Source organism: Furipterus horrens, unplaced genomic scaffold (assembly GCF_987537825.1).
Source record: "Furipterus horrens unplaced genomic scaffold, mFurHor1.1.pri manual_scaffold_5, whole genome shotgun sequence".
In the NCBI taxonomy this organism is placed as follows: domain Eukaryota; kingdom Metazoa; phylum Chordata; class Mammalia; order Chiroptera; family Furipteridae; genus Furipterus; species Furipterus horrens.
Genome location: NW_028327175.1, coordinates 9,036,862 through 9,063,530, shown reverse-complemented (window position 1 = coordinate 9,063,530; position 26,669 = coordinate 9,036,862). Strand labels below are relative to the sequence as shown.

Here is a 26,669-nt window from a genome sequence, read left to right as displayed (position 1 = left end):
TGAATATATTCATGACAGTCATAAAAATAAGCATACATAGGGATATTTTTGAAAATCCCTTCTCAGGCACCTAGTCAATGTTTTGGAAAGTTGTTTTTAAAAGATCACTTTCTCATCGCTTATATAAAACAACTTTCTCATTTGCTATATAAATAAAAATGCTAGAATATTTCAAGACGTCACTAAAAAATGCATATATACTTGCTTTCCTAGCTATGAAAAAAATAAAAAAACTAACCTATTTTATATTTGTTGCACAACACCATACTGATAAAACAATTTTGTTACGTAGTGACTATATTCTTAACCCCTTATATTTCTATAAAATCAAATCAAATCTAAGCCACAGTCCAATCACTAGATAGGAAAGAATTGAAGATTTTAGAGGGCTAAAACAGTGCCACTCAAACCTTAATGTACACTAAAGTCCATGGAGAATCTTTATTGAAACACCGATTCTAATTCTGGGGCTGAAAACAGTGAGTGCATTTCAAACAAGCGCTAAGTTGACACCAATGCAGCTGGTCTGTGGGTCACACTTAAGAGTAGGAGGAGGGGAAAACATACAATTATTCCTACATTTAAAACAGAACAATTTACATTAGTAGACCTAAGATGAGAAAATAAATTTTTTCTCAAAGGATCCATTCTGATTTCTTCTTATGGTATCACCACAAATAATAAGCACTAGAGTGTTTCCCAGAGTTGGCTGTCCAGAATTACCGGGTTCAAAAACATACCAATAGTCAACTCAGGAATTCTTGGCTGCTAATAGAGATCAAGTCAATATTTATTTGGGACAAGTGCCCCTACATTTATCTTAGGCTCTAACTGAGGTCCAGATAATGGGACTAGAGCATCAGACAAAGAGAAAGTTCTAATATTTCCCTGAGAATTATGGTTATGCCTATGAAATGTAATACATACATGTACATATGTACAAACATATATCATCAATAAAAATAAGTACAAAAAGGCAAAATAAATACATCATTATGCAAATAACAGTGAAGACTAGATTATGGACTTCTCAGTGATTTTTTCTTTATTCTTTTCTGAACCTACCAAATTTTCTGTAAGTATATAATACAGTATTCCCTCACTCATCGTGGTATTACATTCTAGACCCACACCCCCAAGCCCCGCGATAGGTGAAAATCTGCGAAGTAGGAACCTTACATTTATTTTAGTATTTATATATATTTTAAGGCTTTATAAACCCTTCCCACACACTTATAAACCATTCCCAGTCCCTTATTAACCTTTCCCACTCCCTTATTAACCTTTTCCACACTTTTATAAACACTAATGTTTTTAAACATATTCTACACTCAAACCTACGTAACTTTAACAACATACTTATATAGTACCGCAAAATCCTGAGATACAGCAAAAAATCCACAATAAATAATCAAATATAATATTTAAAAAATACCTGCAATAGTGAGGTCACAATAAGAGAGGGACTACTGTACTTCCATTATTCAAATACACTTTTAAACTTAAAAACATGTGACAAAATCCACAAGAAGCATTACAGGAAACCACTAACATTAGGTGAATATTCAAGAATTCTTATTAATGATGGTTAAGAAGCAACTAATAAGTATAATAAGGAAAAACAAATTTTAGATGGTAACATTAATAAAGGTTCAAGTTACTTACCTTAGTAAAGTTATTCAAATGGCCCAGCTTTCTCATATTTGAAACACCTTGCAATTTGGCCACATTTTGGAGAATCTCTCTTAAGTTATCAGAAGGTTCTAGAATAAAAGACAGATAATTAAACATAATTTAAAAGCGTATTTTCCTATATATACATACAACATGCATATTAGAATCTTACAACTTTGGCTCTTGGTTTAAATTTTTACTCTCCATCTCAAATCCATCTACTTAAGGGGCATCCAAGTCCACGTGGACGATTTATTCAATGACTTTCACATCTATACTCCACTTATATCTATGGTCCAACCCTGTGTGCCGTCACCTGGAATTGTTAAACCACTAAATCTTAAAATCTCAATATCCCAAATTTCACTCCTAGCTATAATGCAGTAATGGGCACCAAAATTACTATCCTATTTGAACAAACAGAAAAATAGGACAAAACAAATGAAACTACAGTTCAAGACACTGCACACCAGCAAACAAAGGAAAACGATCCCTGATATGAGAAACAAGCAAGTGTGCTCTACAACTGTCCCAGCGTAGGTCTTACTACGTAGTCCGTCAGGCCTTGGTGCTGACAGGAGAATCCTAGGCAAACTGAGGTGAAGAGACAGAGCTCCCGGTCCAAGGAGAGCCAGAAGTACTAGTGAGCAATGCAGAGAGAGAGAACTCCGAGATCTCACAGAGGGGGCCCTCAGGTAGTCAGTATAGCGATGGCTGGTGTATGTATGTCTGCGAGGGATTACCACTCCAAAGCATTAAAGGGAAGAGTATCTTGCATTCACACAGGACAGAAAGCTGTGCTTGCTCCTAAAAGCCAAACTGAGAAGTCTTAGCTTAGTTGTGGATAAAAATCAGATACAGACTAAACATTTCTTTGACCCCATCTAACAAATGTTCACAACTAGATTTGAAAGCTTTAAACTGATTCCAAGTAACTAAACTGTGTCTCAGACCAAAGCTCAAGATTTATAAGAAGAAAAACTATATATCAAGATGTAACAGGGCAAAATTTACAATGTTTATCATCCGATCAAAAATTATCAGGCATGCACGGCAAGGAAGCAGGGAAACATGACCCACAATAAGTAGAAAAATCATTCAGTGGAAAATGATCTAGAACTGACACAAATGTTAGTATTAGCAGAAAAAGACATTAGAACAGTTTTTGTAACTGTAGTCTATATGTTCAAAAACTTAGGGAGAGGCATAAAACATATATAAAAAGCTCTCAAACTACAGTATCTCAGATGAAATATATTAGGTGAGAATAACAGCATAACAGCCTTTATACAAGGTAAGAATTATGAACTTAAAAACAAAGCAATAGAAACTATCCAAAATGTAACACAAAGAGAAAAAATAAATAAAAGAGCATCAATCAATGAACTATGGGACTTCAGGCCTAATACAATTATAGTATGTGTAACTGGAGTCCTCAAAGGAAAGAAAGGGGAGGTAGAAAAATTATTTGAAGTAATAGATGAAAACAAGCCAACAAATCCAAGAAGCTCAACCATCCCCAAGCACTAGAAACACTAAGAAAACTAGACTGAGGCACACCTTAATCAAATCAAATTGCTCAAAACCATTAGTAAAGAAAATCTTAAAGTAACCAGATCAAAAATTAAAACAAAGACAAGTTACATACAACAGAGCAAAGGAAAAGATGACAGCAGATGTCTCATGGGAAACAAGGCAAGTGAGAAGACCGTAGAAGAACATCTTTAAAATACTTAAATTAAAAAATGCTATAAAAAATGTATGAAAACCATTCTTAACTCACTTGCTTTACAAAAACAAGCCACAGCCAAATATGGCCCCATGGCTGGTAGTCAGCCAACTCCTGGTATAGTGTCAATTTGCTCAGGCAGCCATAAGCTATTTTTATACTAATATACTCAGCATCTCTTTTTGTTTGTTTTAAACAAAACAAAAACACAATCTAAAAAAACTATCGCATTGCAGATATTTCAGGTTAAGAGCCATTATTACTTACTTTGAGATTTTTATGTAAACACAAACCAAAGAACTACTTGTTTTGGTTAGTTTTCCTCAGCAAATGAAACTGTCTGCGCTGCCCCGTTTTACATTTCGCTCGCACCTGCCCACCTCCCTCCATTCCGTTAACTGGGTGTTTGCCATGACAACCACAGATTGGTTTGTGTCAAACCCCTAAGCACACTACATATCCCAGCTATTTCCAGTCACTTAGAAATTGCAACATACAGAGATCATTCATGTGATCTTAGAGGATTTCCTATAAATTCTGAATAATATGTTTTTTAATTCCAATAAAATTCGATCTGATTTTATGAGTTGTTGTAAAATTTTTATAATGTTCTCAAGTATAGTTAAATCACTTTAATGTCATGGGCTCACTTATAACATTGACCTATCCATGGTCCCTTACAATTCTTTTTAATGAGATCTGATTTCACCCATTGATGAGCTCTTTTCGTTTCACTTTTAAGATACTCTCAAAGAGTCACTATTTATAAAGACATAGTCTAAAACCACTTAAGGTAATTTAGAAACTACAGCAATTTGCAGTCAGAGTTAAGGATCATTAAAGCCAGCGTAAAATTTACCTAATGAAATATATAATCTAACCACTTTACATCAATATATAATCAGGATGTCAGGCACCAAACAAAAAGTTGCACTAAAAGTGAAGACTATAATATAATGATCTGATAGGACTAAGATGATTAGTCTGAAAAGATACACACTTCATAAAGGCTTGCAGATTTCTAGTTATTGTCTATTTTCTAGGTACAAACTGGCTGCAGACATTTTTTATTAAAAACCCACAACCATGTTACGATCATATTAAAAATAAAATCTCATCTCTGAGTTCATTCCTTCAGTAAGTATTAACTAAACAACTATTATGGCCAGGTACTTTTAGGTATTGGAATAATCAACACAGATCCTTCTTTAATGGACTTCACATACAAGTGGAAGAAAACTAACAACAATTTTTTAAAAAGCACACGATTTGAAAACTGGCAAGTGGTGAGAAGCCAGCACCGGGTCAAATGTGTGTTTCACAGTGATATAAAATGAACATACAGATGTCATCACTTTCAATACAATCAAAATGAGCCAGCCTTCTACTTCATTCCCCTCCTCATCCCCCTCTTCTGTTATACAATTACAGGAACCCACACCTATGGAAGAATTTCAAAGCTTCTTCATAGCATATGAATTCAGAAGCGTATTAGGGCTATTTCCGACATGAAACACTGTAATGCTCATGTGCAACAATGTTCAAAATGAGCAACAGTTTGACATTATAGAAAGAAATATGTATTTTTGTGTAGATAGGGGAAAGTGTAACTTAACACCCCAAAAGTGACGTGGAGGAACAGCTGACTGAACCCTTGGGCACCGGGGAGGCAGCTGGAGGTGGTACAGATCCGCCTCAGCCGCCTCGCCTCTTACTGCCGCCCTTACTGAGAGCAGGGCGCTGGGACAAGAACCCAACCAACCGTTCTCTCTCAGTCTCCGGGTAAAGGAGATAGAGAGCACACGTCGCTGTGAGAAAGCCTGACAAACACGAGCTGAAATTTAACTATGCTTGGGGTGTTCATATCATTTATAATACAAACTGATATACGCTGGGGAGTAAAAAGAGGTAATAGAATAAATACACTGGCACAGTCAGTGTCCATTGTGATCCAGGCAAATCAGGTATGTGCTGCCGTAACTGCTGCGATAATGGTGCAAAGAATGTGTTGCGGGATCACAAAGAGGGGAGAGCTTGTAACTTCGGGTAAAGTCATACATCTGAGCTGGACTTCTAAAGAATGAGAAGGATTCCCCCAGGCTGGGTAGAGAATCAGGGCATGGCGCACTGAAGAAACCTGTGCTATCTTTGTGCCAAGTAGTCCTGCCTCTATTTAAATCATTCCCTCTTAGTAAGTGATTCATGTCCATCATTCTTCTAAAGGAGCCCTATGAAAACATTAGTTTTTAGTATAATAAACCCAACGTTTACATACAAATATGGGAGGAAAAGGTCTCTTTTGAAGGTTTATAATTTCATAACTTCGGATATATTAAACAGGCAACATCTATCAGTTCACTGATGAGATTGCTTTAAAATTATATGAACAAAATCATGTCTTTAATTGGTTTATTATGAGCATTTCATTATATAATTATATGATATAGACCAGGATTGATCTAGGTATATAGAACATTAAAAATAAAGGAAGTCAGGTAGAAATAGTTAATAGTTCATTTGAACAGAACTTCTATTAAAAATTGTATGAATACATAATCTTATTAGAAATAATTTATTTCAAATCATTATTTTGAATAAATTATAAATACAACTGATATAAATGGCTTAAAATTAAACTTTTAAGTCACAGAATATTCCTCCAAAAGTTCTCAAAGAAAAAAATAAAACACTGACTACATTAGTTTCCCCTCTACACTGTATTTAGCAACTTTATTATTTATATAACTAAAAATATAAATGTATTTTGAAAAGGAAAGTTTTGATATACCCTGGGAGTAGCTTTGTATTTAGATTTCTAAGATTTATTCAATATTACATTTCAATGCTCACTACATGCAAGTCATATACTGTGCCAACTGCTAGGTGAGGAAATTAATAAACATAAGATACGCTGTCAGCCCTGGAGATCAAAATTAAATGGAGAAAGAGAGGCCATTTAGCATTTAGTAGTAATACAAAAGGGAGGTAGGTAATAGCACGCACAAGGAATGCAAGAAGGGCGCGCGGCAGAGACGTCACTGGACTGCAGGACGTGTGAGGCCAGGAAGCGTGTCTATCCTGCTCACATGTGCATCCTCAGCCTCTGACACAGGCCAGGCTCATGGCAGGTTCTCAATGAACACTGGCTGAAACCCTGAGCAAGAGAGTGCCACAGCTGTTATCTGGGGAAGACCAACATGGGAACTGATTCTTGACCAGAAGCAGTAAGTCTTCTAGGCATCTGAGACAGAAAAGAGCAGTAATGTAAACAACAAGGAAACATGAAGAAAAATATATGTATTTTTCTCAAGGAACTCAAGGAACAGCCAAAAAGTCTATATTCCCAGAAAACAAGATGACATGGAATAAAGCAAAGTGGAGTTATCATACATTGCAATGGTCTTATAAGATATACTAAGGAACTGAAATATCTTTGGGCAATGGGTAATTACTAAGAATGACATTTGTGCAAGTAGATAATATGACCGGCTCTGTGTTTTTCTTAGAAAGACACTTTGGAGAATACACTGCAGAAGAGGATAAAGACATGTTTAAACACAGGTTACAAAAATCTTCCATGCAAGAAACTTCACCAATAATGGATTAGGGAGGGTAGGAAAGTTGGGAGTAATCAAGGATGAATCCAGTTTAGCAGGTGGGTAAAATGAGGTATACTATTTACTAATAGGGAGTCATAGAGCAAATATATTTAGGGAAAATTTTTTACCACTTGTAGTAAACACATGCACCAAAAACAAACAGTAACAACAAAACACCACCACACAATGTTATATGTTAAAATGATAAGTCAAAATAAATTAGCTATTTGGCCTGCATCGATATATGTTATTATAAAAAATACTAATTCCAAAATCAAGCATGCCTAGAAAGTAACCCAGTTATTTGCCTATATGAGACACCCCAATGATACTATACACACTGAAATTTATAAAAACATGACATAAAGACTGCCAGAATGTCATGTAATGAGATACTGATATCCCTTTGGATTATCTGATCTGGTCTAGAAGAGATTAAGAATCTACTCTATGAAATATGCTTCTGTACCATAAACAAGAATGTTACAATATGAAACAACACCCACTGACACAAAAACAATAATTACTATTACACACGGAGCCTTTAACACTGGATGTTAATATTTTTATATAACTAATCTCTTTTCATCTCCACACCAACCATAGAAAGCAGGCACTATTGTTTTCATCATCCCATGTTGAGAAGTAAGTATGAGAGACATTACTTCACTTGCCTGAAGTCACCATAATATCAGAAGTGGCAGCATGATTTGATAAACAATCTGCCTCTAGAGTCTACCCTCGTTCTCCCTAACACAACAACACCCTGTTGTGTACCCATTACACCACCTTTCAGAGGAGAGTGCACATTCAGTGGACACGCCATGCAATTACATGTTCATTGTATGACCCCTTGATGCTTATCTCCTCATCCTGTAAGTCTGCTTTAGTTCACCACTGTGACATCACCCTAACCCCTCGAACAATGACTGACACACAGTGACCACTCAAAAATAAGTACATAAACCTGTAAAGTACACCAGTTCATTGATCTAGGTGCTGGTTTCACAAGTGTGCCAATCTGAAAATTGACCGAGCAATACACTTGTAACATAGTCACTTCTCTCTAGGTATAATGCAATAAATAGTTCAAAAACAAAAATAAAAATCTTTTGTTGTGTCAGATATTACAGATTACATTTATTCTTCTTTTAGAGTAAACAGAAACGTGTTACTTTAATCTGACTTTTCACAATCTGGCACTTATAACAAAAAAAAAAGTCCTCAGGTCCTAACTGTGAATGTTAAAATACAAGAATCTACAATGAAATACTATCTTGTGATTATAACAACAGCTATAATACAGATGAATGTAAAAGAGGAATAAAAAAGATCATGCTGCTTTAAACTGTATTTATTTTCAAACTCTGAGAAATAAAACTTAAAAAATTATTCCCCCCAAACCTGACCAAAACATCTTTCTACTGCTTTAAAAAGGAATCTCACTTTCTAACTAAGGTAAGAACAAAACTTTAATATAATTAACAATGCAATTGCCTTAGCCTATTTAAATTTGTCAAAAATAAATTTTTAAAAATGACAATGCCTAGGAACACAAAAAGAAAGAAAAAGGTAGAAATTTAAGCCTGTTATCCACCTTCAGAAAATCACCTAACTGATCCTTCTCTACTCCCCTGCTCCTTTCCAAGCATTTATTTTTTGTTTACTTCTTTTTATTTAATCTTTATTGTATTTTTTGCATTACCATTTAGTCCCCTTATACTCTCCTCCCCCCAGCAAAGGGCAGCTCTAGAAATCATGTTCCAAGGTTGTACTAGTCAGACAGAGAACTAAAGCCTAACTAGTTACCTTACTAATAATTCTTTAATTATTCCATCAGTTTTTATATGGTAATTTGTGAATTTATGATTTTTCTGGTAAAGATGGCTCAGATGTCTGAGGTAGGACATGGAGAAGAGCTGCCTTACAGCTACATGCTTTCTTAAGAGTGCATTCATCTCTTTCCTGTTTACACAGTAAAATTAGAGATCAGTGGATGCTTGGGCTTATAACACTTGTTATGAAATAACTGTGGCAAAAAAAAAAAAGTAACCAAATTCACAAAGCTCTTTTACTTTTACACAGGTACAAAATACACACAAGTCAATACAAAGAATACACAATGGCCATGCATCAGACTACAGAAGACACTGTTATTCTAAGAAATTATGACTTTTATTTTAATGTTACTTTTCTGCAAAATAACAATATAAAAAAAGTCTAAAACTAGAACATTTTCTGAGAGTAAAATTAACTAAAAGCAATTACTATATAAAGATTGTAATCACTGAATGTTCTGCTAACTTTTTTGTCTTAATTTTATCATAGGTTCCCACAGTCCCCTAATTAGGAATCATTTATTATGCGAGGACAAAAATGTGTCTCTGAAACACCATGTAAACGCACCCTGTGAAAGAGAGAACGGCTGTGCCTAGAGGCAGAGACAATTGGGACACACACCCAGCCTATTAGCATTATTGACAAGTTGTACATTTTGCTTGTAGAGCTACTTTCATGTTTCTGTTTTTCTCTATGCAACATAACTATTTATAGTTCAGGTTACTTGTCTAACAGGTGGCTTCTATGAATGTAATTAAGGGCTTCCCTCTCAGAAACTAATAAAGGAGACACTCAATTTGAGTGTGGGTGAGAAATCTGAAAAATGTTATTACAATGCTATTTTCTGACTCTTCCTGTTTTAAACAATTTCTCACCCAAGGATATATGCTTATTCATTTATGAATGAGAGAGAAAGAGAAACATGATCAGTTGCCTCCTGTATGCACCCTGACTGGGGATGGAACCCGCAACCTCTCGGTGCACAGGACAGTGCTGCAACTGAGACACCTGGCCAGGGCAGTAACTCAAAATATTAAAGTAATACTTAGACATACACAGCTTACAAAGCAGTGACATTTTCATACATTCCTGTGATGTTGCTTTTGGGGCTTTCTACTCTTGAAGCGGATATTCAGTCTCATGTGATTCAAACTGGATGTAAAGTGAAAGGGTGAATTCATTCACCTAACCCAGTTTAACACTGACTGGGTGCCATGCAGGGCGTGCTCCAGGGCAACCGTCCGTTCTCAACAGAGCCGCCAGAGCGGTCCTCTAAATAATCAGGTGTCACTCGCCTGCCTAAAACCTTTGCAAACATCCCACTATCCCCAGGGTACCGCCTGCTACTCTCTAGTCCCACCCGCTCCACTCCCTTCGCCCTCAGCAAGCACTAGCCGCACTGGTTTTTTCCCCTCTCTCGTCCTCTGTCCTTTACATTCTACTTGGAAGCCTTCGTGCCTTCTACTTAGTCCTGTATCAACTAAGGATCGCAGCCACAGAGAACATTTCTCTGACAATTCTCCCAACCACCAGTCAACTCTCACATATCCCATTTTATATTATTCAAGCCATTTATCAGTACTTAAAATTCTGTATTCATATGTTCATTGTCTGTGTTCTCCCCACTAGAATATAAACTCCTCAAGGGCAGAGATCAATTCTTCTTACCGTTCAGTCACCAGCAAAACAACAGTACACAGGCACAGAGTAAAGCTCAATAAATATGTGTCAACTGTGAACAAATTAGAGCACTATTATAAGAAAGGTAACATAATACTATAGAAGCCCAAAGGAGGAAGATGCTCAAGGCTTCTGGGAAACTAAGACTCACTTTGCAGACAGCTTGTTGCTGGCTTCAGTAAAGACAGCAGGCTGGGAAAGGACAGAACCGAAATAGCGGGCACTCAGGAAGTCAATGCACTCACTGATACAGGAAAGGAAACGAGAGCCTGAATAAAGGCATGGCAACGAAACAGAAAAAGAGATTCTGCAGGTACCTCAAAGATAAAAGCATTTACCATCATTATCACTGTAGATCTGATGTGCAGAATAAGGGCATGGAATGAGGCTACGGTGTCTCCTGGGTTTCTGATTTGGCCCCATTAAAGTACTGCTCCTAACCCAGAGGGAAATATGGAAAGATTTTTAGAATAATAAGGTAATTAGTAAGTTTGAAACAGAAAAGTTTGATGTATGTGACTACCTGGTTAAGGTGTTGAGTAAGCAGTGAAAAAACTGGTCTGGAACCCTCAAGCTCAAACACAAATTTGGTGGTCATCTATTCGACCAATAAATATTTATCAAGCACAACACAATACGTTGGGGCTGTTCTCGGCACTGAGGAAACAATGGTAAACAAAACAAAGTAGTCCCTGTCTTCATAAAGCTTACATTCTAGGGAGACAAGCACTAGGTAATATTGTAATGGCAGCAGTGACAGGGCTATGGGGGAAAAATATAAAAGAATGGGAAGTGATGGAGATGGGGGCACTTTAGATAAAAGGATCAGAGACGGCCTCGCTGATAAGGTGATATTTGAACAGAGAGCTAAATGAAGTAAGGAAGCAAGCCTACATGTACTGCGGGAAGAACGCTCCCAACAGAATGCAACAGACATACGAAGGCCCTGAAAAGAGAATATGAATCGGCAGGAATGTCAAGGAGGCTGTCCTGACAAATATAATGAACAAGTGGAAAGAAGTGAGGAAGAGGAGAATAGCTGTAGAGGGGGCCAGGGCCGAGATTACGACAACCATTCCAAATAGGGGTAATGTGTTAGGAAATCATCTTGTCACACGCTCTACTACTTAACGCAGTACTGAGAATACAGCGGCAGCTCAGTTAATTTTTTTCAAATTAATGAGTGAATGAATGAACAAATTCCCACTATACTTGAGCCTAATTTGTATTTGACCATTTCCCGATCTAGTTCATCTGTAAAGAACAAACCAGGCAGGAATTTAAAGGACTATACTATAAGCTTTAGCAATCATCAGAAGCAGAATTTTAAAGATGTTTTCAACAGTGACATCACCACCGAAACAAGTACATATCCTTACAAGGGGACTGAACAGAAGGAAACACCTACTTCAAAGTATAGTGTAAAACTACGAGATTGTCTGCTAAAACACATCGTTTGATAAACCCCTCACGTTTTGTAATGTTTTAAGTAATCAGAATATAATATCAGACCAAATTCCAATCATGCTGGACAGCCAACAGTTCTATTCTAGAAAAAAATCATTTAAAGTAGTTGGGAAAAAAAAGATGTGCAGGTATGTTCAAGAGCGATAGTAATATCCTAAAATACATGATTAAAAATAGAGATTTACTGCATTCTGCCATTCCTAATTAATAGAATTAAACAAGCAATCACTCAAAATTCACCACTAAAAACAAGTATTCCTTTGGTAGTTAATAATCCATACTCAGTTTAAAAATGCTCAGCCTAGACTCAGAATCAGCAAGGATCTTCAAGGTTATTAACTGATCTCTCCTTCAGAGAATTCCGAATTCATTACTTTCCACACTTCCAAAGAATAAATGCAGAGTGGGACAAATATACGTTTACAGCTGTTCGTATGGAAAATAATACAATAATAAATAATAATACAAGAATAAACTCTGTTTTGCACACTCACAACTGTAAACTTACTTTCGCCCCACCCTGAATTCAAACAAAGTGAATACTAATATTTTTTAAATTATCAACATTTAGAAAATATACTTCATCAGAAATTTCTTTGCCTTCATTACAGCTGAATGCTTTTGTTTCGCCTTCACTTTCACTTGCCCTTGCATACTGACCGATACAGCAGTCTCTCTACATTGCAGTTCACTTATCACTGTATCACCTCACTGTATCGCGGGGGTTTTAAAAATATTACATTTAATTATTCATTGCAGATTTTTCGGTACTGTATACGTATGTTGTTAAAGTTAACGTAGGTTTAAGAGTGTAGAATATGTTTAAGAGCTAAGCAGTGTTTATAAAAGTGTGGAAAAGGTTAATAAGGGACTGGGAATGGTTTATAAAGCCTTAAAATATATATAAATACGTATAAATACTAAAATAAATGTAAGGTTCCTACCTCGCGGACTTTCACCTATCACCGGGGGGGGGGGGTGTGTGTGTGTGTGTGTGTGTGTGTGTGTGTGTGTGTGTGTGTGTGTGTGTGTGTGTGTGTGTGTGTGTAAATACTAAAATAAATGTAAGGTTCCTACCTCGCGGACTTTCACCTATCACCGGGGTGGGGGGGGTGGGGGGGGTGTCTGTGTGTGTGTGTGTGTGTGTGTGTAACATAATGCCCGCAATAAGTAAGGGATCACTGTAGTGTCCTTTATTCTACTAATCTATGCTAAGCACATGTTGCCAAGTTGTTTTCAAGTATTTAATCAATTTCCTATGAAATACTCCAGTTCTACTTTCTTGGGTATAAACACAAAGAGCTGGGCTGTGGATATATTTTTTATCAAATCATCACCAACTAAAATCAATGAAAAATTAAGTCAAAAAAAAAACTTAAAAAATTAAATTTTCTTTAAAGTCAGGGAATATAAAACACTATCACATACAGCAAAAGAAAACTGCAGTACATTTCTATAACATGTCCTATTATTGAGCTCTTAAGAAAAAAAATTAGACAAGGCATTTAAATATGCATGTTTTTTCAAGGATAAGCAGTTCTATTTTGTACTTTACCAACTTTTCAACTTTGATGTATATTTAAAACTGCATGTTGTAAATCTATTAACACATATTGCTACTTCCACATGAGTATATTCTTGTCCACACAAGCATATTACTGAAGTGAAGACCAAGCAATGTTTATCATCCTCCCTTTTTCTCTGTAGAAAGACCCAATTTTGATAACCATTCCACCAAATAAATTAGGTCAACAAAAACTTTTATTGGATTAACTTCTAAGTTTTCCAACTTTCTGTCTTTCTAACCTGTCGCTTTGAACTCTTTATGGTGATCTGATTATTTACGCTTCCTCTCCCTTACACAGTTGTGAAGAAAAAACAAACTGAAGAAAAAATTCACTTATCTAGATGTGTCAACTGGCTAAAATCTATTAAATTAAAAGGTCACGCTGAAGAGACAAATGATAGAAATATTCAAAAAATGATTTAAAAAATTTAAAGAAAGTTGGAATCAGTTTAATTTTTCCAAACTCTACCCACTCATACAAAGCTACTGCCCATCCAGAAGAATCCATCCCCACCACGCCACCCCTGCCACACAGAAGCAGACTTGATGAAAATGACTTTAACTCTACATCCAAGATGATGATATGACATAACACTGGGCCTGTAAAGTCAGACACAAGAGTACAGACGTATGAGTATAAGGTCCCATCTGCGTTGACAGAAGTCAGAGCAGTGGTGTACTCAGTGAGGGGAGCAGTGCGTGGAAGGAGACAAAACGGGAGTTTCTAGGGCACTGCATATTCTGATTATCCATGTTTTCAATCTGTCAAAATTCAAAGAACTATACACTTACAAGAAACATTTTTGGGTCCATGTTTTTATTCAATTAAAACAAATTTTTAAATAACATTCACTGCTCTCTCACTATATTAGGTATTTTAACATGAAAAAGAAAAAAGGGTCTAACATCTTCACAAAGTTTTCAAGGCCCTCATAAACTTACCCCATCCTACAAATACAATATAAGTACTAAAATTCTATAGCCTTCTTACTTCTCTCCCAGTAAAACATTTCATGCCTTTCTCAGGCCCTCTTCGTCTTGATTTAACTGCATCCTAATCATTTAACCTTGAAACAATGCCCCACTTTTTAATTTTTCCAGCTCAGGCTTCTCTCTCCCTTCTCTCCTCTGCTTTGCTTTAATTGACAACAAAAGACCTGATATCTATTTATTTTTATCTATGTGCCAAAACTGCAATAAATACTTTACAAACACTTTATTCACTCCTCAAATAAGTGTCATCTCCAATAGAGGTGAGAAAACATACTCAGAAAAAGCAACTTGTCTGAAGTCAAAAACTTGTAGGAGGCAGGGTCAAGATTCAAATCCAGATCTTTCTGGCTCCATCATGCTCTTAGCTACTGTGCTAGACTGTCTCTGTATCATGCAATTAGCATGTCGTTAACTGTTATTATGCCCGCATCAGTAATATTTTGTACCTTATTATCTACTTTTATATAATCCTACTAACCATGTTGTGTACAGATATACCAACTTAAAGTCATACTCACCTACTGTGAACTATGTCATGAGATTACCTATCTGGAAAACAGTCAGGCTGCAAAAACAAGCACTCCAAAAGATGCCGAAAAATTCAAAGTATGTATCATCACCAGTTTTATTCACTACAGATCATATGTATTATTGGCAGGAGCCCCCCACTCAATTCCTTATAATGACAACCCATTTATCTTTATTTCCCATACAAATTAATAAGTCTAGGTATATAGTTTTTATTTTACAACACAGTGAAAGTAAAATCTGAAGAATTAAAAGGCTACTTAAACAGAAACCGTAAGTGCAATATAAAGTGACAGCCGAGAGCAAGGCAGCAGCACCTGTGCCTAAAAGGAGCAGTCCAATGTCACACAGGACAGTAATAAAACACAATCCTCGACATCATGACGCCTCTGACCAAAGAGAAAAACTGAAACTACAGTTGATATTTTCTTCTTGAGAAAGGAGAGGCATATGTAGTAGTTGTAGAAATAATTTTATCCAAAATGTTTAAAATGTATATGTCAGAGCTCAGGCAGTAACTGGTTTCCTGAATACCGCAAATCAACAGTCCTACAATGTATAGTACTCATTTAGTTACTAATTGTTCCAGCAATAGCGATCATCTTTTTATAAAGCCTGTAAAGGGTCACGTACATGAGTTTTAGAATCAAGAACAATAAACAGGATCTGAATCTTCTCTCTCTTACTGCCAAATGACCTTGGGCTAGTGAGGCAGACTCTGGGCCCCACTTTCTTCATAGGCATATTAATATGTATTTCCTAGGCATGTAGAAGAGTAATTAGGTAATTTAAATAATGTTTTTAACACATTTCTCAACATATTATAATAAGATCCAAAATAAGGTAGCTGATGCTGCTATTTTTTTGTAATCAAAGACCATGTCTTAAACACCTAGCAACCAGAATACTGGACACACTAGTGGTATTCAATAAATACCTGATGATTGGCCTATAAAACAAGAGGAAAAATATAAAAGTCTCTTAATAACATGTGGCAGTGTACAACCTAATTACATATACTACCTTTTATTTGTAAATACTTATAAAAGAAGTGTTTCAAAAGAAAGAACTAAAACCAAGTACTGAAAAATTATTCTTTTAATAAGTTTTTGGTTAATTTGATACGAGGATTTTATTAACAAACATAGCAGTTCAACCAGGGAACAAACCACTCTGAATAAGCTACTTATCAGTGAAAGGTTTGAGTGTTAATGAATGACATCTGTCAGACAATTTCTAAAGTAACTTCCAAATATGCTTAAAGATAGACATGATATTTATATACACACACATACGTCTCCCAATATGTACACTCATACTCAGGTACCTAGGTGAATATTTAGTGGCAATATAATTACTCGTTTTAAAAATAATTATACTTTTTCTGTGCTACTTTCACAACATAGAAACAATTACTGATATAAGTGAAAAATTTTTCCAAGAACTCAAAAATAATGTTGAAACTTTTAAAAGAAACCAAATAACTAATTAAAAGAAGCAATAACATAGCAAAAGGCAACTGCAACAATTTACCCAAATGTCTTAAATCTTTTTATTTCCTTTTGAAAAATAACCAGCATCTTTTAGTATGTCTGCCATTTTGCTAGATAAAACACTAATATATATTTATGTATTCAAAACAATGCTGAAACATGAACACAACACTAAATTCTTCCCAACAGAGGAGAAAAAGCCTCTTTTAAGATTCTTACTAGAATATATGAAGTGATTTAAACATTTTTATGACACTGCTAATCTAAAATTTAACTCATTAAATAAAGTTATAAAATCTTTTGTTAAAAAACTCTTATATGACACATGAAATCTTATGACATAATAAGATTAATCTGACACATGAAATCTTACGACATAAGATTAATCTGACTTGCTTTATACCAAATTAAGTAAGTCATTTAAAATAACACTAGAGGTTACAACGTAAGTCATCTTAAATCAACAAAGTATCCTACCATCGTGACTGTATACTAATATCACATGTGACAGATATGATTAAGAACTTATCTACAACACATGCTGAATAAAACGTTCCCCGCGATTATTCCCCTGGCCGCCTGGCCGCACACAGCAGCAGCCATGTAGCTGAACACCACCATGCACACAGCTCACCTACCTCCGACCACTGGAGTCTTCTCACTCTTTCTGCAACTCTACTCCCCTCAGTTTGTTTCTTTTTTTTTAACCTTGGGGGAGAGGGCTGGTGGTGATGCTGGTGTGATGAAGGTTAGGGAGTGTGTTATACGCAATTATGAGCAGAAAAGAAAACAGGGCAATTAAACCTTTTAGTATATGAGGGCAGAACATCAAGCATGGAAATAATTAGCAATATTATTTTAAGATTTGATTTCTCAAACTATGAAACTGATAAAAATAGTATGTGCACACATCTAAAAATAGTTAAATATACTTTTATCTGAAAAGCTGCTCGTTCTTAGTCATTATCTTTGTTTACAGTTTCTGTGTCTCTTCACTCTATTCACTATGAGAAATACATGAAATTACAGTGAATTGTGAACAAGATTATTAAAATCCCTGCAAGTGCCATTTCAACTCATTTTGCTACTTTAATAAGAGCAGATAACTAGAGGGCTGGGTGGGTTGTCTAAATTTCACAATGAAACATTCCATGTTTTTTCAAGATAAATTCAAATATTCTATGTCACTGTCAGCTCACATGCTTGAATTTTAGATCAGAAAATATGATCATTTTAGTGTAAAAAATAACAAAACCACTACCCATCCCATTTATAGTCTCTATTTTTAAACTGCATATATCTAGAAATAAGTTTGATAACAAATGCACTGAGTCCTTCAAACATGCAGTACTAATGAAGGGCAGAGGAGACACATATACTACAGAACAATGGAAGAAAAAATCATTTACGCTTGGGTTTGGAATGCAGCCAAGCATTTATATACTCATAATCAAAAGCACACAATTAGTTCACAATATGTCTAAATCTCTCAGTCCAGCACTGGCTTCAAAAGTCAGAAGGGCCCAACTTTGAGATATAATCAGTCTTCAGTAGAAGAGATTTACATGTAGAAATCATCAACTTTTCCTCAAGATTTTTTTCTTCAAATACTGAATAATATGCCAGAAATATGTTAATTCACAAAATTAATGTATGATTTTTTAAACAATGAACCAGAGCTCTAACTATTCAAATGCTACTCTTTTATGTGAAGGGCTTAAAAGTGTCAACGCTATGATCATTCCTTACTTACCCATTATTGTCTGAATTCCTCCAGCTTTTGATTCCTTTATAAAGATAACTGGCAGGTGCCCTGATACAGGTGCATCCCAACTATAATATAAACTCCATAACGCCAAAAATTATGCCTTCCTGATTTACAGTAACACTAACTCAATTATATAATATATTCATCAAAAATATGTTGACTGGAATTAACATACCACCACTCAACTGACTCCTTAAATAGGGTATGTTTGAGGCTTCAGCATATCCTCAGTTTTATTATATTTTATAGAAAAGGTTTCATTACCAGGTACATTGTTCAGTTTATACAATCTGTCTGGCTATAAGACTTTGTAAAGACAATTTTAAGAATGTACTTAGGTTTAGGTTTTCTGTCAACCCTATGACTTCGGACATATGCTATATTTAACTAGTTTTACATAATTATTTTCAATGTATTTTAGCATCTGTTTAATTTGTCACAGAGATATAATTTTAAAGTAGCTAATCAGCTTTAACCTGGCCACACTAACAGAAGCACAAATACAAAACAATGGATGATCCAAAAAGCACAGTCAACTCTCAATTATTCACATGTAGATTACCTAATAAGTATTTCAGCCTGTTTACTTCCACTATTTAATAGTATTTGCTTAGGAAATAAAAATTGATGCTAATAATTCATATGTAAGATACTTCAATTTACTGTAGGGGAGGAAAGAATTAAAATCTTCCCAAGGCACATACAAGTAATGCTATTTAGATGATACATTTGGCACTCTTCGACCATTATTCGCCTTATTATTAAGTGCAGGTAACTGAGAGTGGACTGTAATGCAGCTGGAGACAGTCAGAAGTACAGACACACAGGCATGCAAACCATTCACTCACCCCACTGTGCTTTTCACAGCCCTATTTTCAGTGGCCTGAGACCTGGGAGGGGGAGGAGGCAGCAAGTCACTGCAGATGCTCACTTAAAAGGAAACTGAGAGTTGACTGTAATTTACATTTAAAGTGCTATGAAATAGCATCACTCCTACATGGATTCATTGCTGTTTATAGGAATAGCTCTTGGTGACTTAACAGGACTATAAATGCTTTCTCTTTAATCTTTCAATATTCCAGAAACATGGTGCTATCTGAGAATCACAGAGACAGAAAGTGAAAGTGTTACAAATGTAGTAAAGTAGTATGAATCTGAGAGATTAAGAAACTGATACCCAGAGCAGTTAAATAAGCAACCCAAAGTCATCCTCAGATTAAGGAGGAGCAGGAGCGTAACTCGGTTCTCCTGACCCAACTGCAATGCTCCAGTCTCAGCCCCTTCAACCCAGAGCTCTCCTCCTGGCTTCAGAGATCATATCCTGCTCACTTTCTTCTCTTCTGTTGACCCCTTTCTCCGTCCTCATTCCCCCACTATGATGTACACGTTCCTCTAACGCTCAAATCTTCAGCTCTTTCTCATTTGCCTTCTTCCCTCCCTCATAGCCCAATGCAGGGAACAATCAGATCACAAGCTCCGAACCACTAAGACTTCCATTTCAGTATTTGCTGCTACCTCTTACACATCTCTGACAGAGTCCATAGCCTTGAACTCAAAGAGCATGCAACTTACTACTATCTCTCCCGAAATGATTTCTTCATTTCATGGCATCAGGAATTTCATTGCCCCCCAGGACTGCAAACTAAAATCCTCTTTTACATCTGATCTCCTTAATACAGTCCAATACTGCTCCATCCCATCTCTCGTCATTCTTCCACTTAATAAATGCTTCAGTTATTATTACATAATAGATGCTGGAGAAGATGCTTGGCATCCAGTGAAGGAAAAAGAACTGGACAAAGAACTTAAGGCAATGGTAAGTGATATTGAAAAAGGCATACACAGGCATGTGGAAGAGTAAAGGAAGAAGCAATGAATTCCCACTGGGATGATTAGCAAGGATTTCCAAAAGTGGCATGTGACGTAGACCTTAAACTAGGAGTTTGATAAATAGTGCTGCAAATGGAATCCTAGGCAGAGGAAACAACCTATGCAAGGTTAAATAAATAGAAAGAACATGCCATGTGCAAGGAATAACAAACATTCATCTTTGACTTAAGCAATAATTCTCAACTAGGGGCACAATATGATCTTCAAGGGGAAAGATGAGTAAAAAGGGAGGTTGGAACTTTAGCAAACTCTCCCCAATCCCTTTGAGAAGCACCGTGTATAAGAAGCGAGGGAGTGTACTACAGAAGTGAGCCATGCAGAAGCAGAGAGAGTGAGAATAGTATGGTTAAGACGGCACAGGAAAAAAACAACTTTGAAATAAATCATAAAAGGCCAAGCAATGAAATCTGGCCTCTATCATGAGTAAAAATGGATCTATAAAGTATGACTGTGAGTTTGTGTGTGTGTTTTGTTTTGTTACTTAAGAGAAACAGATCTAGATTTCAGGGAAATAATCCTGGCAATCCGCAGCAGAGGGATTAAAAACAGGGGAGAGAAAAGACTCTACTATTATCCAAATGAGATAACGAGGATGTGAACTAGACCGATGACAATGGGCAAGAAGGGGAGACTGGATTCAGTAGACAGTTCAGAGGCAAACTGGAAGAACTTGGCAAGTGAACAAAGAAGATGAGCTGTATACCTCTGGCCTGAATAATAGAGGATGGTGGTGATATCTAAAAAGTAAAAAGTAGGTATGCTATGGGGTGCAACACATCACCCATCACGACTATGAGATGATTACCCAACACAGATATTAGGATGTTTTGTAAGCTTAGAAGGAAAAGTCTGAAAAAAATATAATTATCATAATGATCTCAATTTATGGATTTCTGAAGCCATGAGTGAAAAGGCTGCTCAAGGAGGCAGCACCAATAGCGGAGAACAGAACAAGAACAGAACCTTCGGGCTCACTTGCTCAAAGAGCTCCAAGACCAGTCAGTAGAGAAGCAGCAGCGTAAGAAGTAGAAGAAGAACCAGAAGAATATTTCACAAGTCAAGTGAGGAAAGAATTCCAAGAACAGCAATAATATAATGGCTACAGTGCATGAAAAGTTAGTCACTCACTAACCCTGTGACCCTGGCTGAATTATCATACCTTTCTGAGTTCAGTCCTTTAGAATTTCAAAGCCTTTATCTTCAACTGTAAAATAGGGATAATAAGAGAACCTCAAAAAGTTGTTGAAGATTAAGTGAGATAATATATTTTAAATACAGTACTACTAACAACAGAATGGGAAACTTAAAAATGTCAATGAATTTTGCATGAGGTTACTAGCCTCCTAAGACACTACTTTCGGAACAGGGGGAGACCTGTGTGGTTAAGGAAGAAAGTGTGGAATGAGGATAAACTATTCTGTCTGTAAAACCAACAGGAAAACAACTGTCGTGTAATCTTCATCTTTCCATATCTCTCATCATCATCCTCCCTTGCCCTGTATAGTTAGTACTGGATTCATATGAGGGATATAACATACACTGCTAAACATGAGAAAACTGAACCAATGGAAGGGAGACATATAGAAGCAAGAAATCTTCGAACATTAGAATCTTAGAATATTAACTAACCAGTATTACAAGCATAAAATTCCTTTCCAGGTTAGCCTTGGAAAGGAACAAAGATGCTTTATTCTCTGACTCGGAGAAACAAAAGGTAAGTATGGGTAAAATATAAAGGGAAGACAAGGGAATGCACATTAGAGAGCTTCTACCACCTTGATAGAGACATAAAAGTCCTCTGCACAGAGTGGGAGGATTCCAAAGTCGGGCTGGAATCTGAAGAACAAATGAGGTGATTCCTCCATTCCTATATATATATTCAACTTCACTCGTCTTCAGCACCGTGGCCTGGCCCCCCACCATCTCTGAGTCACTCAGGGGCCTCCTCCTCAGCTCTTCTTCCTACTGACTTGAGACTTGCCCTTTCCTAAGGTCTCTCCAGAGCCCACACTTTCTTCCACTTTGTCCATGACTGTTCCTGTGAGAAGTCACCCCCTCTGTGAAGTCTTCTCTGATCCTGTACCCACCAGATTATAATCAATCTCTCCTCAGGGCTACTTCTGTTCCTGAAACAGTTTGATTACTTAATTTACTGTTCCACATTGTAAACACTTCTTTATGTCTGCTCCAGTAAACTTCTGAAAGGAGAGTAATATCTTCCTCATCTTTATTCCTCTAGCACTTAATTCAGCATTTAGTATACAACAGGCGTTCAGTCAATGTTTGCTTTATCTAACTGAAGTGAGTAATTAAACAACATGAGTAATCTAATTATAAGAAACGAGAAACAGAAGTTTTTAAATCATCATTCAAAAACCCCTTCTACGTTTCCAAGTCTTAAACATTAAGACCATTTCTTAAAATTCTTACTAAGAAAAAGTAAAAGGATGGGATAATAAAAAAACCTCAAAACTTTTAAATAAATTATATTCTAATAATTATATTTGAATGTAAGTATGCCCATGTCCTCAGAATTCACTGTGAACACAATAATTAAATTATACTAGGGAGGGGTTATACAGGAAAAACACTGTGTCTTTTCAAGTTATTCAGCACCAGGAAGAGATGCACATGACTGGACTGATCAAAAATAAGACTATCCTTGTACTAGAAGTAGCTAAGGGAAGCATTTGGGTTTCAAAATACATTTTGGCATTCAAAACTGAGATTGTTTAATGATATCAGTAGCAAACACCAGGGACTTTCACAAATTAAGTGGATAAAACTGAAAGCAACAATTACCGGTAAGTTGACTGTAAGATCTACTACAATGAAGTTCTTAAACTAGATCAACGTTAGTCCAACAACAATTTTTAACGTTTTTGTACTTTCCTAGGTCTAAGAAGCTTGCAAGGCTAACCAAGTTATTATTAATAGGAAATCTTAAGTCAGGGAGAAAAATCCTAAGGTTCTATAAAATAAAATATCATATTTCATTGTAAGTTCATTAACAGACTGTTCTTCGCTTAGGCCTTATTTACTGGTATTCTCACATTCCTTTTTCACAGTTGCTATATTCAAGAACTCTACTTCAGACAGATTACATTCAATTTAGTATGTATCAAAAAAATAAAAATTTCATTCCCATAATTCCTTATTAACAAGTTTATAATATTCAACAATTACTTGAAATATCTGAAGTGTGATATAAATCATTTTGATTCCTCAGTGTAGGAAAGCAACTAACATTTAGTTAACGTTACTCACAAAGGATCAGGCCTTGTGCCTGATACTCACATTCTAATAACCCTCACAGCTGAGATTACAACCCAGGACTACTTGACTTTACAGTCCACTCTTTTCCTAAAAGAACTACAGTGACCGTGATCTTCATTTTATGATGAATTCTGTTAAGACAGCTACGCAATGAGTTTCTCAGAAATAACACTAAAAAATTAGAATGAGAGCCCACACTGCCTTACCACTGATACAAATACATCTGACCACCTAAACTTGATCTAAAACACACTGTAATCCAATCCACAAACAGCTGCCCTTCAGCTGCAATCCAGCGTCCTGCGGTTCTCAACACAGGACTCAGGTTGAAGTCCTCGTGAACTGTCTTCCTGTTAGACCCACAAGCCTTCTGTTCACAGGGAAAGGTGTGTCAGAACAACAATTTCTCCGACAGCGGTGTTCCTCTATAATGAATCCTATAATAATTACTTTTTATTCCCAAATTCCTTAGGGTTCAGGAATACAGTTCTCGTGTGACCTCTCACTCTTAGCTGCACATGGCTTCTGCCATCTGTTTCAACTGACGGCTGCGTGGATTTCATTACAAGCAGAGGTGCGTTCTGTCAAAGCCAGGAGAAACGGCCTTTTCTGCCCGTTGTGAATTACCTAGAAACCCCGCAGGACGTAGGCGTTTACTCAACGCTCCGGGAACACAGCATCTCCAACAGTGAGTGTGCAGTTATCCGCGCGTCTGAGTAAAGCTGGAGAACACCGAAGGCACCGGACCACGTGTGTACCGCGCGCAGCGTCTCCAGCCCAAAGCCGGGAGCCGACCAGGGAACCCACTACACAGAGGAACTCGGCAAACTCGCCTGCAAAGCACAACTGCAACTTACGTCCAGCGACCACATCCGAGCAGGTTTTGAATGCACAGACTGGACTGACAACTAACAACTGCTCTTTTCGCCTCTATCTGAAACATATATCCTCATACATTAAATCGCTGATGAACACTGTCACAGAACTCAACGGCTAATTTTGAGCCCTGCGGAAATCTGGCTTCTTTTGTTGGGAAAGGTACCTGAGTATCTTTTTCCCACATATATTTTACATACTTTTCACGTGTTTTATGTAACTAAGTTTCCAAGTCAAAAGCTTTACATCTTCAGTAATATTCCAACGCTATCTACTGAAAAAAAAAAGTTCCAATTCAGTGATTCAATCAGTTGCTATTTCTATTATTTAAGCCCTTGTATTCTATTTTATAAACTCTTCTGCCTGTAGAAGGACCCGCTTCACCAAAAAACCAAGTTCCGGAACTTTCAGAATAAAATACTGCTCCCAAAATGTCCTCTGATCGCTGCATGAAAACCAGCCCCTGCGTTTCGAAAACAGTAATTAATCGCACCTCCTGATGCGCAAAATAAGACACATTCGAGAGCGCGCCGGGCTTGACACCCCGGGACGAGCCTCCACGACGAGCTCGCGCCTCCCACCGTGGATAACAGCGTGCCGAGTACAACACGGGTTAAAAAATTTTAAATTTTATAGAGAGCGTTGACAACGACGTGTTTGTTTGCTTGTGTTTGTTTGTCGAACCTCCCAGAGGGGTTTTCGGGTCTCAAGGAGGCACCCGACTCCGTCCTGCCGCACCGGGTCCCCCCGGGCCGCGGCCGGTGAGCAACGCGGCTTCCTGGCCACGGGCGGCCCCGACCCCGGGCCCCGCGGAGGGCAGAAGGACGACCCCGCACACGGCCGCGAAGTCGTCGGCGAGCCAGGGCGGCCCCCGGCCCAGGGCGCGGCCCGAGGGAAGAGCCGCGGGCCCGGCGCCGGACCAGGGCTTTAAAGCCCGCCGCCCCGGCTGACGCAGCTGCGAAGGTGTAAACAAACCCACGGCCGCCGCGGAAGGTAAACAATGAACCTGCGCGGCGCGCGGGGCGCGGGGCGGGCTCCGCCACCCCTGGCCCCGCGGCCGGCCCCACGCCGGGCGGCCAGCGGGGAGACGCGGCGCGTCCTCGCTCTCGCGGCCGAGGCGCCGCAGCCCCGGGTCCCCGCGGCGGTGGGTGGGCAGGCAGCCCGCCCGCCGGGGCCCGGGGACGGCAGGATGTGGGCGCGCTCCCCTCAGCCAGCCGCCCGCAGCCCAAAGAACAGCCGCCGCCTCCCTCCGGCCGCCGCGGGACTCGCCGCACCGACTCCCGGACGAGCGCAGAACGCTTCCGCGGGGGAAACCCAGAGAACGCGGCGTCCCGCGCGGGGTCCCCGGGACCCTCGGCACCCGCGGCCCCGAGAAGCGCTCGGGGCGAGGGAAGCGAGCCCCGCCGGGAAGGGGGATGGGTCCGGGGAGGCGGCCCCGGGCTCGGGCGCCCGCACCCCCCGCCGGTCCCGTGCGCGGCCCGCCCCCGCCGCAGGCCCCCAGCCCCCGGCCCCACCCCGGCCCCGCACCCGCGCCCGGGCCCGCGCCGCCCCGCGTTACCTCGGCTCAGATCCAACGGGACGTTCTCCTCGCCGCTGTCATTCCGCCCTGCGCGAAACAGACACACAGCCCCAATTAGGACCCGCTGGCAGGCCAGCGGCGGCAGCCCCGGCTCCGGCCAGCGCCCCGGCTAACTCCCGCAGCCCGGGGCTGGGGGCAGGCAAGGGCCGGGGGCGCCGGGCGCCGGGCGCTGGGCGCGAGGGCTGCCGCGGGCTTACCTCGTATTCGGAGGTTCTTCAGCGAGCGGCCGCGGCCGATCGCCGCCATATTGACGGGTTTCAGTCACAACACCGGAAACCTCGCCCAATCGCGCGAGAACCCCTTCCCCTCCCCGCGCGCCGCGCCCGCCCCCCGCGGTATCTTCCCCGCCCCTCCGCGGGCGCCCAGGGTTCTCCGAGCCGATCCCGGGGCTGGGTGCCGCCGGCGGCTCCGGCGTCCTTTGCTCCCGCAGCCGCAGCTTGCGGCGACGCGGGCAGCCCTCCGGGAACACGCCTGCCGGGAAGGGGCCCGTCCCGCTAGGGGACTCCCACTGATGCGAGTTTGCAGCGTGGGGGACGCGTCCCCTCCGCCGCGGGGGGAACCTCGGGCTGAGCCGAGGCAGGCTGCGGGGAGGCCGGGATGCGGCCGGGATGCGGCCGGTGGCCACCTGCCGACACCGTCCTGCGTGGTCCTGCTGCTTGCTTTCAGGCCCTGGGATACGATCGGCCACGCTCCCCTCCCCCCGCTTCCTCA

General features: G+C 39.1%; 1 protein-coding gene across 2 annotated transcripts in view; it reads right to left on the bottom strand.

Moving 5' to 3' along the window:
* Window positions 1-26,213, bottom strand: part of RICTOR (RPTOR independent companion of MTOR complex 2) — a 93,054-nt gene extending 66,841 nt beyond the window's left edge. For both annotated transcript variants that reach the window (XM_090276157.1, XM_090276158.1), the window contains exons 1-3: window positions 26,156-26,213; window positions 25,938-25,985; window positions 1,666-1,763 (exon numbers count right to left, since the gene is read on the bottom strand). In XM_090276157.1, the coding sequence (XP_090132283.1) occupies window positions 1,666-1,763; window positions 25,938-25,985; window positions 26,156-26,204 (195 nt within the window). In that variant the 5' untranslated portion in view covers window positions 26,205-26,213. The remainder of the gene's footprint in view (window positions 1-1,665; window positions 1,764-25,937; window positions 25,986-26,155) is intronic.
* Between the last annotated feature and the right edge of the window lie 456 nt (window positions 26,214-26,669).